General features: G+C 45.4%; 1 protein-coding gene across 1 annotated transcript; it reads left to right on the forward strand.

The window, feature by feature from the left end:
* The first annotated feature begins 577 nt into the window (after nucleotides 1-577).
* On the forward strand, nucleotides 578-13,669 carry Gabarapl2 (GABA type A receptor associated protein like 2). The gene is made up of 4 exons (XM_004659606.2): nucleotides 578-735; nucleotides 1,094-1,149; nucleotides 2,554-2,726; nucleotides 13,073-13,669. The coding sequence occupies exons 1-4, from the start codon at nucleotides 702-704 to the stop codon at nucleotides 13,161-13,163; spliced, it is 354 nt and encodes a 117-aa protein (XP_004659663.1). The 5' UTR covers nucleotides 578-701; the 3' UTR covers nucleotides 13,164-13,669.
* Nucleotides 13,670-17,144: the final 3,475 nt, after the last annotated feature.

The following is a 17,144-nucleotide window of genomic DNA, read 5'->3' on the forward strand; positions in this document are numbered from 1 at the left end:
CCAGACTGCCCTGATGACTCGGCTTGGAAGAAAGGAAATACATCACTGGAGAACCTTGGCATATGCCTAGGCAGGTGACACACACATCACAGGCTGTGATTGAGGAGCCACTCCTACTGTCAGGCAAGGAACCTTGTCCCATGACTAGTTCTCAGGGGAGTTCTCAGAGCCTGACGATCACAAATGACCTCTTCCAGTTATAGGGACTCTATGCTCCGTGATGAAAATTACGCTCCCAAAGTGCACCAGCCTAAACATTAGCCTTCACATCTTCCCAAACCCTGATATCGACCCCCATATTTTCCCCATTATCAGCTCCTGTATACACGTCCTATACTGTTAGTCATAATATATCCGTCAGGCACAGTCCTAAACCCCAATCCGGTCCCCAGACCATCCTTTCCTGGAGTTGCCAGGCGTTGTCAGACGCCCCGGATACGTCGTTCAGCCCCCGCTTACTCCCCCACGACCCCTTCGCAGCAGCCCCTCCTCGGCCCCGCCCCCGGCTGAGGGCCCGCCCCCGACGCCACGTCCAATTGCGCGGCGCCGGAAACCCCGCCCCCAGCCGGTCGCTAGGCTCTGGGAGCCGGAAGTCCCGCCTGCCGAGTATTCGCCGCTGCCTCCGGCGTCGTTGTTGTTGTGGTCGCTTCGCTGAAGTCCGCGGCTCCGAGAGCCGGCTCCGTCCCCTCCGCGCCGCCGCCATGAAGTGGATGTTCAAGGAGGACCATTCGCTGGGTAAGCGTCGGCCGCCGGCCAGGCCGCGGGGGGGCCGGAGCCCGGCTGCCCCCTCCCCCACTCGGGCAGCCCCGGGCCCGGGCCGAGGCGGGCCGGGTGGATGCCGCGTTCTGGGTTCGGGTCGCCGAGGCCCTGTCACCTAGGCGGCCTTCTTCCGCTGACCCGGTGCCGTCGTTCGCGGGTCCTTCCGGGAGTCCCGGGACCGAGGAGCGCGGCCGGCCGCGGAAGCACCGGAGCGAACGCTGGAGCGCTTGGGCGTGCGCAGGTCGCGGGCGGAGGGAGGTTAGGGGCCCGCCCCGGCGTGGAGGAGCGGCCGGCGGGGAAGGCTCGACGGTCAGCCCGGTTGTTTCTCTCACAGAACACAGATGCGTAGAATCCGCGAAGATCAGAGCGAAATACCCCGACCGGGTTCCGGTGAGTGTGTGGACTCCCCGCCCCCTCAGCCCGCTGTCACCCCTGGGGTCTGGGAGCCCTGGCAGGGTCCAGGGCCATTCAACAGTTGACGAGTTGAGGTTCCAGTGCCAGCTGAAGCAGGACACTGGCCTGTCCGGGGTGGGGCCGGCTTGCGGTCCGGGCGCGAGGGGCTGCTGGTGCTGTTCAGGTGCCTCGGTGCTGAATCTGCCGAACTAGGCCAGCAAGCGTGTGCAGCCTCCAGGCTCCCTCGCCAATTATGTAAGGAACCATGTTCTAGGACAGGGCAACAGGTCACTACCACTTTTGGGAACGATGGTGGAGGGAGACTGTTACTATGGTCTTGGAAAGTGGTACTTTAGTCTCAGGACATTCATCTTTAACTTTGAGCCATTAACTTCTACCTTCTCTTTTTCATCTTGACCCTGCCTTCCTTTCTTAACTGGTACATCCATCTGCAAAGCCACTGAAAACTTTGCCTTCTAATCAATAATATATATGATACTGTATTTCTCTCATGATAGGGAAGATGGTTTCTGTTATTGCTGTTGATTTTTTTTTTTGAAGGACATAAAGTCCGGGCACTGTCTAATTGCTTATGAACTGTTCTTTTGGGGAGCTATTTGGACATATTGGAAACCTGTTTAGAGAGAGAAGCAACAGGCCAAATGAAAAACTTAGTTCTTGGTTGACTGGAATTTTTACATATTCCCATTAGTACGTCTATTCTTGTATCCAGTGTACCTTGAGATTTTTTTTTTTTTTATTTTGGTTTTTCAAGGTAGGGTCTCCCTCTAGCCTAGGCTGACTTGGAATCCACTCTGTAGTCTCAGGGTGGCATTGAACTCATTATGATCCTCCTACTTCTGCCTCCTGAGTGGTGGGACTAAAGGCATGTGCTTGACTCCTTGGGATTTTAATTCTCCAGTAGTTTGCTTCCATTCTGGGATCTTAGATTAACAGGCTGTAACTGAAACCTCAGCATAGAGTCTTGTATCTGTTAAGTGTTGAAAAGCTTAGTAGGTGTATTCCTCTCCTAAATGCTGAGATCAGAGAGAAGAGATATAATTGACCACAGAAAAGCACTTACGGTTTCCCTGTAACACATTTATCTTGGTTCTTAATCTCCAGAGTATGGCTTCTTAAGCCATGGGCATATTTTCTCATGCTGTGCACTTCTTGCACCCACTAACTACCTTGAACATACTCTTATCAGTGTGAAGCCAGAGCTTTAGGAAATGCTGTCCTGATTATCTGTCTGTCCCTCCCTTCTCTATTTCTCTGTGTCTAAATTAGTATTAATTTATTTTCAGTGGTGGGTATCAAACTTAGGGCTTTGTTCATGTTTGGCGCTTGCTGTACCACTGAGTTAATAACCTCAGCTGCTGACCTCTCTTGGCTTTCCAGGTGATTGTGGAAAAAGTCTCAGGCTCTCAAATTGTGGACATTGATAAAAGGAAGTACTTGGTTCCATCTGACATCACTGTGGCTCAGTTCATGTGGATCATCAGGAAAAGGATCCAGCTTCCTTCTGAGAAGGCAATCTTCCTGTTTGTGGATAAGACAGTCCCACAGTCAAGGTGAGAGGTGTTTACTAGATGAGCCTTCTGGTTTTACAAATCTGTTTGGCTGCTTACAGAATCCAAACCTTTGGGAGTGTGAATACACTTTAAGGAGTTCCTGACTGTTCCAGGTGTGGTGGTGCACATCTTTAATCCTAGCGCTCAGAATGCAGAGGTAGGAGGACTACTGTGAGTTTGAGGCCAGCCTGGAGTTGCATTGAGTTCCAGGTCAGCCTGGGATAGAGTGAGATCCTAAATTGAAAAAGTGATGCACCTCTAGTCTTAGATTCCTATATATATAGGAAGCTTGTGTGTGTATGGGTTGTGGGTACATGTGTTTGTGGTTGTGTGTGGAGGCTAGAGGTTGAATTACTTTTTTTTTTTTTTTGATTTTGAAGGAAGGTCTTGGATTTCAATGTGTAGTCTCAGGGTGGCCTCGAACTCATCATGGTGATCCTTCTACCTCGACCTCCCCAGTGCTTAGGCATGTGCCACCACACCCAGCTTGAATTACTTTTTATGTTTTATTTATTTATTTTACTGAGGCAGGATCTCATTTGAACTCTGATTCAGCAAGTTTAGCTAGCCAGGTTACTCAGGGATCCATCTGGCATGCTCTGGGATTATAGACAGGCTGCCACAACCTCCCAGATTTACATGGGAGCTGGGGATCTGAACTCTGGACCTCATGCTTAAGTGGTAAGCACTTTATTCACTGAGCCATCTTCCCCGCAAGAAATATATATATATTTTGGAGGTAGGGTCTCACTCTAGGTCAGGTTGACCTGGAATTCACTATGCAGTCTCAGGGTGGCCTCACACTTATGGTGATTCTCTTACTTCTGCCTCCCAAGTGCTGGGATTAAAGGCGTGCACCACCACACCTGGCTTAATAGTCTAGTTTTAAACCCTTTTGGAAGGAGAGAAATGGACTGACTTAGTCTAAACTTAGTCCTTTCCCATTATTGATTGAGCACTTTAAACTCAACTAAATTTTTGCCTCCACATGTCTTCTCAGTATGAATCCCTGGTCATAATTTATTGACTGATTCTGTTTCAAGTTACCCCCAAAGTAGTATTTCTAAAAAGGAAGACTTTCAGGAGTCCTAGGAACTAGCCCAGTATGTCAAATGTTTCACTAGAAATCCTTGAAAACACCAGAGGATACTGGTGGTCAATACCTGTAATCCTAGCATGTGGGAGGCTGATGCAGGAGGATTGTGAGTTAAAGGCTAGCTTGGCCTTAATCTTTCATGGTGGTGGTTGTGGAGTGTGTGGGGAGAAGTGGGAGAGGGGAGGGAGAGAGAGAGATCAGAACCTACCCACTGGGCGCTGCTGGTCTGTAAAAGCTCTTTTCTCTGCAAGCTTCGTTGTTGCCAAAGGTATACTTGTCACCTTTGGGATCCTCTTAGCCTCTATTCATAGGTCTCTGGGCATTGTATTGAAGGGTATTCTTTTTATTGAGGGAAGAAACCTGGGCCATCTGCAGTGTCACTCCCAGCTTCCCTTAAGGTAGTGTAGGAGGTAAATCTTATCATACTATCTGGAACTTTTTTTTTTTTTTTAAGGCAGGGTCTCACTTTAGCTCAGGCTGGCCTGGAATTCACTATGTAGTCTTGAACTCACAGTGATCCTCCATAGTGCTGGGCTCACAGGCATGCTCTACTACGCCCGCCTCTATCTGGAACTTGTGATCTTGTTTCCTTCTTCCTGGAGGGGGTAGGTGATTAGGACCTCTGGCAAGGAGTGTATTTTCTTTAATGCTGATTGTCTGGCACTTTATATTATTTTTGTTGTGGTGCTCTGAATCCATTCCTGGGCCTTATTCATGCTAGGCAGGTGCTCTACTTCTGAGCTGCATCCTCACTCTTTGGTACTTCTGGAAGGAAATGGAGCAGGCTTCTGAAGGCATTAAGATTTCTCTGATGGCTCATGGTAATATAGCAATTAAAATGGCATAAAAGTCTTATCTGTCCCCTCCCCATTGTTCTTGAGGTATAAATAGATATTGCGAGTGAAAAGTGATTCTCAGAGCAGCAGCAGAGGTTGCTTCAGGGGCATTTTCTCTCCAGGTACTTGAAGAGAATTCTTCTGTCTCCCATTTGCCTTTGTAGTCTGGTTTAGGTCTGTGCTAAAGCAGATTACATGCAACCCAAGTCAGGAGTTTAGGACTAAATGACCAGAAACTGAGAAATTCCAATCCTGAATCTCGGGGATGTAGAGAATGCCTCAGGCCCTTTGCATATTGGGTAATGATGTTTGCTTCTTACTTCATACAGCCATTCTTTGTTCATTTTGGAGGTTTTCTTCTTTTTGTTTTTTTTTTTCAAGGTAGGATCTCACTCTGGTCCAGGCTGACCTGGAATTAACTGTAGTCTCAGGGTGGCCTTGAACTCATGGAGATCCTCCTACCTCTGCTTCCCAAGTGCATCACCACGCCCGGCAGTTGGAGGTTTTCTTCTTAGAACAAATTTGTTAGCCAGTCTTCATGACTAATTTGTAATCCCAGATTTTTGGAGGCTAAAACATGAGGATTGAGTTTAGGGCCACCCTGGAGAATATAATGGAAACTATTATTTTATTAGGAATCTGTCCTAAAGAAAACAAACTCAGGACTGGAGAGATGATGGAGAGATGAGTCTTAAGTGATTAAGGTGCTTGCCTGCAAAGCCTAAGGACCCAGGTTCCCTTCCCCACTACCCACATAAAGCCACCTGCACAAGGTGGCATGTACATCTGGAGTTCATTTGCAGTGGCTACAAGCCCTGGTGTACCCATACTCTCTCTCCCCCAAATAACTTTTTTTTTTTTTTTTTATGTAGGGTCTTAACTCTAACCCAAGCTGACCGGAATTCACTCACTGTGTAGTCTCAGGGTGGCCTTGAACTCCTGGCAATTCACCTACTTCTGCCTCCTGAGTGCTGGGAATAAAGACATGCACCATCATGCCTGGCCCAAATAATTTTTTTTTTTCCCCTGAGGTAGGGTCTCACTCTGGCCCAGGCTGATCTGGAATTCACTGTGTAGTCTCAAGGTGGCCTTGAACTCACAGTGGTCTTCCTACCTTTGCCTCCCAAGTGCTGGGATTAAAGGTATGTGCCACCAAGCCTGGCAAATTGAAGAGTATTTTATTCATTTATTTATTTGAGAGAGAGAGATAGAGAAAGAGGGAAGGAGATAGGCAGAGAGAGGATGGGCATGCCAGGGCCTCTAGACACTGTAGATGAATTCCAAATGCATGTGTCACCATGTTCATCTGGCTTACATGGGTTCTGAGGGAAATCAAACCTGGGTTGTTAGACTTTGCAGGCAAGCACCTTAGCTGCTAAGCCATCTCTCCAGCCCCCCCTCAAGTAAATTAAATAGATTAAAATCCAACCCCAAACAAAAAATAACACCAATAAAAACAAAGATTGTTTATAAACAAAAGGCATGTGATATCACCAGGCTCTGGGCAAGTGTAATCTTTAGCATTTTGAGGAAAATCCCACAGCAGAGGGTATGCTTCCCAAATCTGGTGTGAGTTAGCTTCTTCATATCCTCCCTAAAGGCTTTGGCAGCCTGTTTCCAGCCTCCTTAGGGAAGCCTGGAGCTAACCTTCACCCAGGGCTTGTAGACTCCAGAATATGGCTGGGGAAATCGGTTTAGAGAAAGGATGAATCCAGGTTTGCAGGAGCCTTCCCATCCCCATTGCCTGACAGAGATGCATAAGGATCAACCTTGTATGTAGTTGAATAAATTTCTGTTCTGTGTGGAGCTGAACATGGGATAAGCATAGAGTCATAATTATTTAGTTAGTATTATATACTGATTCTAGATATGCATAGAGACATGTCTGGAAGAGTTTTATTTACTGCTACTACTTATTTTTTATTTTTATTTTTTTGGCTTTTTGAGGTAGGTTTTCACTCTAGCCCAGGCTGACGTGGAATTCACTGTGTAGTCTCAGGGTGGCCTCAAACTCACTGCGATCCTCCTACCTCTGCCTCCCAAGTGTTGGGATTAAAGGCATGTGCCACCATGCCCAGCATCTTATGTTTTTTGTTGTTTTTTTTTTTTTTTTGAGGTAGGGTCTCACTCTGGCCCAGGCTGACCTGGAATTAACTATGTAGTCTCAGGGTGGCCTCGAACTCTCGGCGATCCTCCTACCTCTGCCTCCCCAGTGCTGGGATTAAAGGTATGCGCCACCACACCTGCCTTATGCATTTTTTTTGTATGTTTTTCTTTTCTTTTGTTTTCTAAGGTAGGGTCTCACTCTAGCCCAGGCTGACCTGGAATTCACTATGTATTCTCAGGGTGGCTTCGAACTCTCAGCGATCCTCCTACCTCTGCCTCCTGAGTGTTGGGATTAAAGGCGTGCGCTACCATGCCTGGCATTATGTATTTTTTAAATTAAGTTTTATTTATTTGTTTATTTGAGAGAGCAAGAGAGGGAAAGAGGCAGATAGGGAGAGAGAGAATGGTGGCCTCAAACTCAGGGCTATTGCCTCCCAAGTGCTGGGATTAAAGGCATATACCACCACTCCTGCTTCAGCTTTTTATTTACTACTACTTGAGTTCCTTTTTTGAGGTAGAGTTTCACTCTAATCCAGGCTGACCTGGAATTCACTGTGTAGTCTCAGGGTGGCCTTGAACTCATGGTGATCCTCCTACCTCTGCCTCCCCAGTGCTGGGATTAAAGGTGTGCACTACCATGGCTGAGTTCTTTTTTCTTTAAAAACAAAAACAAGGGCTGGAGACATGGTTTAGCTGTTAAGGTGCTTGCCTGCAAAGCCAAAGGACTCAGGTTCATTTCCCCAGGACCCAGGTAAACCAGGTACAAGGTGGTGCATGCATCTGAAGTTTGCAGTGGCTGGAGGCTCTGGTGTGTCCATTCTCTCTTTCACTCTGCCTCTTTCTCTCTCAAATGAATAAAATACAAAATTTAAAAAATATTAAAAATTATTTATTTGAGAGAGGGGGAACGGAGAGAATAGGCATGTTAGATCCTTCAGCCACTGCAAATGAACTCCAGATGCATGTGCCATCATGTGCATGTGGCTTACGTGGGTTCTGGGGAGATTCAAATCTGGTTCCTTAGGCTTCACAGGCAATCACATTAACCACTAAACCTGGAATTTACTGTGTAGTCTCAGGGTAGCCTTGAATTCATAGCGATCCTCCTACCTCCGCTTCCTGAGTTCTGGGATTAAAGGCATGTGCCACCACACTCGGGCTAAATTAACACTTTTGATAATTTATGGGTAAGTGTCTCTCTAAAGAGGTCTATTTAAGGAATATCATAGTATTTCTACAAGAGAAATATCAGTTAAAAGGAATAAGTACTTCCTCTTTATATTTTAGAATCTTTGGAGATCCTCATTTTGCAGTCCAGTTCCTTTCCACATTCCATAATAGTGGTCACTGACCTCCCGCCTCACCTCACCCATCCTGCCTGTCTGGGAGGGAGAGAGGGAAGTCCAGGGGAGGCTCGTGACTGTGAGCTCCACAGCAGATGGCTGGCCAGGTGTACTCAACAGACCAGCCTGTTTGTGACTCAGGCTAGATCTCACAGCTTTCCACAACCTGCCCTCCTTGTTTGGGGGCTGATGGTACCACTGTGTTTGGTTACCAACACAGCTGTAGGTCAGCCTTCCTTAATTTATTTGTAGGACTATTGAGTCTAAATGTGAATCCTGCTGAAACTTGCTTGTGTTATTGGTCGGTTCCTTTCCTGGAGAAGTGGTTTTGCCTGGATCTTTATGATCCTGCATGAAGTGGGGAGCAGGCTTTAAGTAATTTAGGTTTGCTTCACTCAGTAATTCCACCTCATCTTATATTGCATCCATGGCTTGCATCTGTCATTGGCTTTTCCCATGAGAATCAAAGGAGTTTTGGAGTTGGTAGTGCTTCTGGTAACCTGGAATGGCAACCTTTTTAAGATTGCTGTGTTAGTATTGGATGCTACAGAACTACATATGCAGCCATCTCACAGTAACTTAGGCAGAAAGCCTTGGAATTGCAGGGCTAGTTGTGAGTTTTGCCAGCAAGCCTGGGCAGCTCACCCATTAGAGGTGTTAGAGCTGCCTCTGTGGCCATTTCTCCAGTGGCTTGTTCTGTGCTGCATGGCCTTCAGTTCTGAGAGATGTATTGAACTTAGAGCTGAGTAGTTTGCTATTTTAGTTAGGGTTTTCTTGTTTGTTTCTTTGAGGTAAGGTCTCACTCTAGTTCAGGTTGACTTGGAACTCACTATGTAGTCTCAGGGGGGCCTGAAACTCATGGTGATCCTCCTGCCTCTGCCTCCTGAGTGCTGGGATCAAAGGCATGTGCTTCCATATCTGGCCGTAGTTAGGACGTTTAAAAAAGTATCTGTGGGCTGGAGAGATGGCTTAGCAATTAAGGTGCTTGCCAGCAAAGCCAAAGGTCCCAGGTTCAATTCCTCAGTACCCATGTAAAGCTAGATGCACAAGGTGGCACATGCCTAGAGGCCCTAGGCCACCCATGAAAAAAAGAAAAGAAATAAAAAAGTATTTGTGAGTAAGAGAGACAGACAGAGATAGAGGTAACAGGTGCAGCACCAGAGCCTTTTGCGCAAATGAACTCCACATGCATGAACCACTTTGTGCATCTGGCTTTATGTGGGTACTGGGGAATTCAATCCAGGGCATCATACTTTGCAAGCAAATGCCGAAATGTTGAGCCATCTCTCCAGCCCCAGAACTTGAACTTCTGATCCTCCTGCCTTCACCTCCCCAGTGCTGGGATTATAGGAGTGTGCCACCACACATGGGTTCTGTGGTGCTGGGGTTGACTCTGGTCTTTGCATGTGCTAGACAGGCACTCTACCAGCTAAGCTGTATACCTTGCTGTGTCTACATTTTAAACATTTATTCTGACCTAGACCTCTCCATGCTAGTGACTTTGGATCAGCAAGTTACTGCTAGTTCTGGTTGACTCTACCACATCTCAAATAGTAAATTCCTGTGACCAGAGCTTGTATGAGGTTGTAGGTGTTACTAGTCTCACTCTGAGACAAATCAGTTTCTTGGCAGAGAACTGGCTTGGGTCTCCAGTGCAGCTGTTTTTAGGCATAGAGAAAGCTGCATTCCCACCCACATGCTAAAAGAATCTGTTTTGGGAGGGTTCTTGAGAAGCTTGAGCAATTATTCATTTATTTATTTGCATTGCTGGGGATCCAACTTACGGTATGACACATGTTAGGCAAGTACTCTACCACTGAATTACATTCCCAGGTTAGGAAAGGGTTCTCTGGATCCTAGATAACAATGAGAGCTTTTTGTTTTATTTTTATTTTCATGAAAGAGAGTTAAAGACAATGAATATGAAGGAATTAGTGTATATGGGCACACCAGGGCCCTCTTGTCAGTGCAAATGAACTCTAGTTGCATATACTTTGTCTGGCTTTACATAGGCAGGCATTTTGTAAGCAAGCATCTTTATTTTTTTATTTTAATTTTTATTAACATTTTCCATGATTATAAAAAAAATCCCATGGTATTTCCCTCCCCCCCCCCCCACTTTCCCCTTTGAAATTCCATTCTCCAGCAAGCATCTTTAATAGCTGAGCCATCTCCCCAGCCCAACGTGAGAGGGTCTTTTTTGTTTGTTTTTGGAGATAAGATTTTTCTCTAGTTCAAGCAGACCTGGACTTCACTATATAGTCTCAGGCTTGCCTTGTACTCACAGTTACCCTCCTTCCTCAGCAATCCAAGTGTAAGAGGGCCTTTTTGTTTGTTTCTTTTTTTCTAGGTAGTGTCTTGCACTAGAGGGTCTTTTTCTTTCTTTTTGGACACATGCCACCATGTGCATCTGGCTTATATGGGTACTGGGGAATTGAGCCTGGGTTCTTAGGCGTCACAGGCATCTGCCTTAATGACTAAGTCATCACTCAGCCCTCGGAGTTTTTTTGTGAGATTCTTGTGTGTGTGTGTTTTTCTCAGTTTTTATTAACATTTTCCATGGTTATAAAAAAATATCCCATGGTGGGGTGGAGAGATGGCTTAGTGGTTAAGTGCTTGCCTGTGAAGCCTAAGGACCCCAGTTCGAGGCTCGACTCCCCAGGACCCACGTTAGCCAGATGTACAAGGGGGTGTACGCGTCTGGAGTCCATTTGCAGTGGCTGGAGGCCCTGGTGTGCCCATTCTCTCTCCCTCTCTGTCTGCCTCTTTCTCTCTCTGTGTCACTCTCAAATAAATAAAAATAACAAAAATAAATTTTAAAAAATAATCCCATGGTAATACCCTTCCCCCCTCACTTTCCCATTTGAAATTCCATTCTCTATCATATCCCCTCCCCATCTCAATCAGTCTCTCTTTTATTTTGATGTCATGGTCTTTTCCTCCTCTTATGATGGTCTTGTGTAGGTAGTGTCAGGCACTATGAGGTCATGGATATCCAGGCCATTTTATGTCTGGAGGGAGCACGTTGTAAGGAGTCCTACCCTTCCTTTGGCTCTTCCATTCTTTCTGCTACCTCTTCCACATTAGACTCTGAGCCTTGGAAGGTATGCTCGAGATGTTATTCAGTACTCCAGTCACTTCTTTCCAGCACCATGATACCTTCTGAGTCATCCCAAAGTCACTGCCATCTGAAAAGAGAAGATTCTCTACCCAAAGTGAGAGTAACATTAATATAAGGGTATAAATATTAAGTGCTTACTGGGCAGTTTGATAAGCATAGTATATACATTTTTCCAGACATCAGCAGATGTTACACCCCTAGGGCTCATGACTACCCCTGTTTTAAGTTTTCAGTATTAGGGATGTTTCTCCCCCCCATGGAGCGGGCCTCCAGTCTAATTGGAGGGCAGTTGGTTTCCCCCAATGACAGATGTGCCACTATTGCACCCATTGGCTCATTTGGCCTGGCTGGCCAATTATAAGGCTTGCAGTGTCTGCTGTTGAGTGTCTTCACTGGTGGTATGTCTTTCTCCCATTGAACTACATGTAGAGTGGCTTCTTCCAGCTTTCTGTCAGCTGGTCTACATATAGGAGGTTATCAGCTCAGTTCCAGCAGGATTATTTGAGAGAGAATGGGCACGCCAGGGCTCCAGCTACTTCAGACAAACTCCATTTGCATGTGCCCCTTTGTGCATCTAGCTTATGTGGGTCTTGGAGAATCGAACTGGAATCCATTGGCTTTGCAAGAAAATGCCGTAACTGCTAAACCATCTCTCCAGCCCTAGAGGGTTTTTTAAAAATATTTTAATATTTTATTTATTTATATGAGAAAGAGGTAGAGAGTGGGGGAGAGAGAGAGAGAGAGAGAGACTGGGCATGCCAGGGCCTTGAGCCACTGCAAATGTACTCCAGATTCTTGTGCCCCTTTTTGCATCTTGCTTATGTGGATCCTGGAGAATTGAACCAGGATCATTTGGCTTTGCAGGCAAACGCCTTAACCACTAAGCCATCTCTCCAAAGCTTTTGGCTTGGTAGCTTCCACAGAAAATGAACCCCCTAGCTGGGTGTGGTGGTGTACACCTTTAATCTCAGCAGGGAGAAAGAGGTAGGAGGAGCACCATGAGTTTGGGGCCACCCTGAGAGGCTACTGAGTGAATTCTAGTTTCTAATATGTTCTTTTTTTAAAGAATGTTTCTTTTTTCAAAAGTTTTTCTTTTAAGATTTATTTTTATTTATTTATTAGAGAGACAGAGAGAGAAGAAGAGAGGGAGAGACAGAGAGAGTGGGAATGGATGCTCCAGGGCCTCCAGCCACTGCAAATGACTTCCAGATGCATAGTGCCACTATGTGCATCTGGCTTATGTGGTACCTAGAGAGTTGAACCTGTGTCCTTAGGCTTCGCAGGTATGTGCCCTAACCACTAAGTCAACTCTCCAGCCCAATATGTTCTTTTTTACAAGGTTCCCTGGTCACACAGGGATGGGTCTTTTCACTTAGTTATTCCCCTGTCCTCTAAAGGCATTCAGATGTCTCCCTCATTCAAGGAGTTGACTTTTTTTTCTCTCTCTCTCTCTACATGAGTGGTGTCTCATGTAGCCCTAACTGGCCTGTAGTTATTTGTGTAGCCAAGGATGACCTTGAACTTCTGATTCTCCAGCCTTTCACCTGAGATTACAGGTATGTGCTGCCGTGCCTGGTTTTATGTGGTATTAAGGATCAAACCCAGGCCTTCATGCGTGCTAGGCAAGTACTCTACTAATTGAGCTACACCCTCAGCTCTTAATCTTTTCAGGGCTATTTCCTTTCAGTAGAACAGATTGCAGGTCACAGCAGGCACTGAGAGCTAAATTATTTTTACCTCTGACCACCAGTGTTCAAGCAAGCACCTTATCCTTGGGCCTTCTTTGTCTTCCTGTTATCTGGACTCAATGCTCAATGACTTTTGTTTTGTTTTTCTCTTTCAAGCCTAACTATGGGACAGCTTTACGAGAAGGAAAAAGATGAAGATGGATTCTTGTATGTGGCCTACAGTGGAGAGAACACTTTTGGATTCTGAGGGCAATTGCTGAGCTAGGTGCACTGTTCCTGCTTGTGTATCTTGTAAATAGCTGGCTATTTTCAGTTATTATACCAAAACTTCTTCACATAGACCTATTAGTGCATTTGTAACTGGATTTATTTCTTAATATATTGGAAGGTTTTGTTTCCTTAGATTAGTAAATTATACAGAGTTTTATTTCAAGTTTTCTTTCTGTGCATTGTCCTCAAGGATATATTCCCCAGGGACTTTGTTCCTCTGGGAATCAGTTAATGAAGATATTTCCACAATGAAGCGAGGTAGGTGTTGTATTAAAGTGAAATGGAGATGATGCATTTATTCTGGATTATGTTTGAAGTGTTAGATGGCTAAGTATCAAAAGCATTCAAATTAAATCCTTAGCAATCAGAACACTTGCTTCACTAGATTTTGCCAACTGCAAATCATGTTGGACTGAGCTAATCTGTTCTTTCTGAAACTACTATGGTAAATAATTAACAATAAAACTTCCTCTTATAAAGGCATTGCAAGTGTGACTATGTCCTTTATTCACCTGCATTTTGATGAGTCAGAAATAGCTGCTGTGTGGGGGCTATAACAGCCTGACCTAGGGTAAGAAGTAGTGAAAGAGTGGCTGTTATCAATAACAGCCCCTCCCTCCCACATAGAGTCTTGTTCTAGCTCAGGCTGACCTTGAACTCACAGTGATCCTCCTACCTCTGTGCCTCCTGAGTACTGTAATTAAAGGTGTGTACCCACCTTTTGCTTTGCAGGCAAGTGCCTTAACCCCTAAATCATCTCTTCAGCCTGGCTTTAGTTTGTTTATTTTAATTATTTATTTTATTACTTTTTAGAGAAAGGGGAGGGAGGCTGCAATCAAACTGCAGACATGCGCCACCTAGTTCTACCTTTGCCTCACCTTTGTGTGTCAGCTAAAGTGGGATCTGGAGAGGGATTGAACATGGGTCCTTAGACTTCACAGGCAAGAGCCTTAACCACTAAGCCATCCCTCCAGCCCTATTTTATTTTTCTTTTCTTTGAGGTAGAGTTTCACTCTAGCTCAGGCTGACCTGAAATTCACTATGTAGTCTTAGGGTGGCCTTCAACTCATGGCAATCCTCCTACCTCTGCCTCCTGAGTACTGGGATTAAAGGCATGTGCCACCATTCCCAGCTTCCTCCTTTCTTTCTTTACTTATTGGTTTTTCGAGGTAGGGTCTCACTCTAGCCCAGGCTGACCTGGAATTCACTATGTATTCTCAGGGTGGTCTCGAACTCACAGCGATCCTCCCACCTCTGCCTCCTGAGTGCTGGGACTAAAAGCATGCATCACCTCACCCAGTCTTATTTAAAAAAAAAAATTTTTTTTTTTTTTTTGAGGTAGGGTTTTGCTCTAGCCCAGGCTGACCTGGAATTTACTATGTAGTTTTAGGCTGGCCTCAAACTCACAGTGATACTCCTACCTCTGCCTCCCAAGTTCTTTAAGCTCCCCCCTCCTAGTTGCCTTTTGAAAACAGCCAGGTGTGGTGGCGCACACCTTTAATTCTAGCACTAGGGAGGCAGAAGTAGGAGGATCACTGTGAGTTAGAGGCTACCCTGAGACTACATAGTGAATTCCAGGTCAGCCTGAGCTAGTGTGAAACCCTACTTTGAAAAAAAAAAAAGCTCTCAGAGTGGGCATGGTGGCAAAAGTGTAGTCACACATGCCTGTTGTACTTGAGAGGCTGAGGCAGGAGGATCATTAAGGTCAAGCTGGGGAACACACACAGACCATGTTTCAAACAAAGTAAGACAATCCCTTGGGGGCTTTGGCCTTGTCTGAACCAACACTACTTGGGAAAGGGACATGGAGGTAGGAATAGCATAGCGAGCCTCTCTATAGGAACTAATTGAATTAAATAGAAATGGTGAAAAGAGGTCTAGTAACCAGTACTCAGGAACGCTACTGATAAAGAAAGAAAAACATGAGGGCCGGAGACATGGCTTAGCCAGGTTAAGGCACTTGCCTGCAAAGCCAAAGGACATAGGTTCGATTCCTCAGTACCCACATAAGCCATATACACTTGGTGGTACATGCGTCTGGAGTTCATATGCACCAGCTTGAGGCCCTGGTGCATCCATACATATTCTCTTTCTCTCAAATAAGTAAATACAATACTTAAAAAAAAAAATGAAAAGGCAAGTATCACATCAGCATTGTCTCCTTCTTTCTCACCTAGCCCAGGATGGCCTCCGACTCACTGTGTAACACAGGATAATCTTGAACTTCTCATCTTCCTGTTTCCACCTCCCAAGTAGTGGCGTTACATGTGTGCACCACCATACTCAGCCCAAGGATCCCTTTCAAGCAGAATTTGGAAGAAGGCAAAACAAAGCTTTAAAAAGTGCAACTGACTCCCTTTTATATCTTTATTTCTTTGCTTGATCTTAGCCAGAAGGCTGAGAAGTGACTACCTCTTTATTTCTTAGAGCTTAAAAAAAAAGACTCTAAGAAAAACACAAAATCCTGTGACTTGGCACTAAGGAGGCAAAGACACAAGAGTAGGTAGGAGGATCTATATAAACCCCTGTAATCAATGTTGCTTTCTCCTCAGCTCAGAGGCAGACTGTTGTTTGTAGATATGGGACAGGCAGTGCATACAAACACAAGTGCACATCCTGCTTTATGACAAGAGGTTCAAAGCATTTGCTCAGTAGGCTTCTGCTGGGAAAAATCCCATACATGGATACCTTCCAGTGAGTTGTTGGCAAGGGAGGTCCCTGATGCCATCAAAACATTATAGGCCATTGCTGAGGCTCTTGGTTTCCCACCAGGAATCGATGGTAAAACCCTATTGCTGTAGACTCCTCATACTTGGGCTGCAAGGCCACTGAGAAATCCTGCTGGAACTGAGCTGATAACCTCCTACATGTAGACCAGCAGACATAAATCTGGAATAAGCCATTCTACATGTAGTTTAATAGGAGAAAGAGATACCACCAGTGAAGATACTCAACAGTGGACACTGCAAGCCTTATAATTGGCCATCCAGGTCAAATGAGCCAACAGGTGCAATAGTGGCACATCTGTCATGGTGGAAACCAACTGCCTTCCAATTGGACTGGAGGCCCGCTCCATGGGAGGGAATACATCCCTGATACTGAAAACTTAAAATGGGTAGTCATGAGCTCTAGGGGTATAACATCTGCTGATATCTGGAAAAAATGTATATACTATGCTTATCAAACTGCCCAGTAAGCACTTCTCTTAATATTTATACCCTTATATTAATGTTACTCTCACTTTGGGTGGAGAATCTTCTCATTTCAGATGGCAGTGACCTTGGAATGACTCAGAAGGTAGCATAATGCTGGAAGGAAGTGACTGGAGTACTGAGTAACATCTCGATCACACCTTCCAAGGCTTAGGGTCTAATGCGGAAGAGGTGGTGGAAAGAATGTAAGAGCCAAAGGAAGGGTAGGACTCCTTACAATGTGCTCCCTCCAGACATAAAATGGCCTGGATATCCATGACCGCAGAGTGCCTGACATTACCTACTCAAGACCATCATAAGAGGAGGAAAATATCATGACATCAAAATAAGAGAGAGACTGATTGAGAGGGGGAGGGGATATGATGGAGAATGGAATTTCAAAGGGGGGGAGTGAGGGTATTATTATGGGATATATTTTTTTTAATTTGTTTTAATAATTTATTTATTTGAGAGCGACAGACACAGAGAGAAAGACAGATAGAGGGAGAGAGAGAGAATGGGCGCGCCAGGGCTTCCAGCCTCTGCTAACGAACTCCAGACGCGTGCGCCCCCTTGTGCATCTGGCTAACGTGGGACCTGGGGAACCGAGCCTCCAACCGGGGTCCTTTGGCTTCACAGGCAAGTGCTTAACCACTAAGCCATCTCTCCAGCCCAATTATGCGATATTTTTTATAATCATGGAAAACGTTAGTAAATATTGAGAAAAAAAAATCCCATACTTCATTAGCAAAAGCTCTGGGAGTCTG

Source organism: Jaculus jaculus, chromosome 1, assembly GCF_020740685.1.
Source record: "Jaculus jaculus isolate mJacJac1 chromosome 1, mJacJac1.mat.Y.cur, whole genome shotgun sequence".
NCBI classification, from domain to species: domain Eukaryota; kingdom Metazoa; phylum Chordata; class Mammalia; order Rodentia; family Dipodidae; genus Jaculus; species Jaculus jaculus.

What these genes read in the sequence shown, in the direction of transcription:
- Gabarapl2 (XM_004659606.2), top strand. Translation starts at nt 702, where the DNA reads ATGAAGTGGATGTTCAAGGAGGACCATTCGCTGG. An exon ending in CAAGGAGGACCATTCGCTGG is followed by an intron (nt 736 to 1,093) that starts GTAAGCGTCGGC and finishes TTTCTCTCACAG; the next exon opens with AACACAGATGCGTAGAATCC. An exon ending in AAGACAGTCCCACAGTCAAG is followed by an intron (nt 2,727 to 13,072) that starts GTGAGAGGTGTT and finishes TTCTCTTTCAAG; the next exon opens with CCTAACTATGGGACAGCTTT.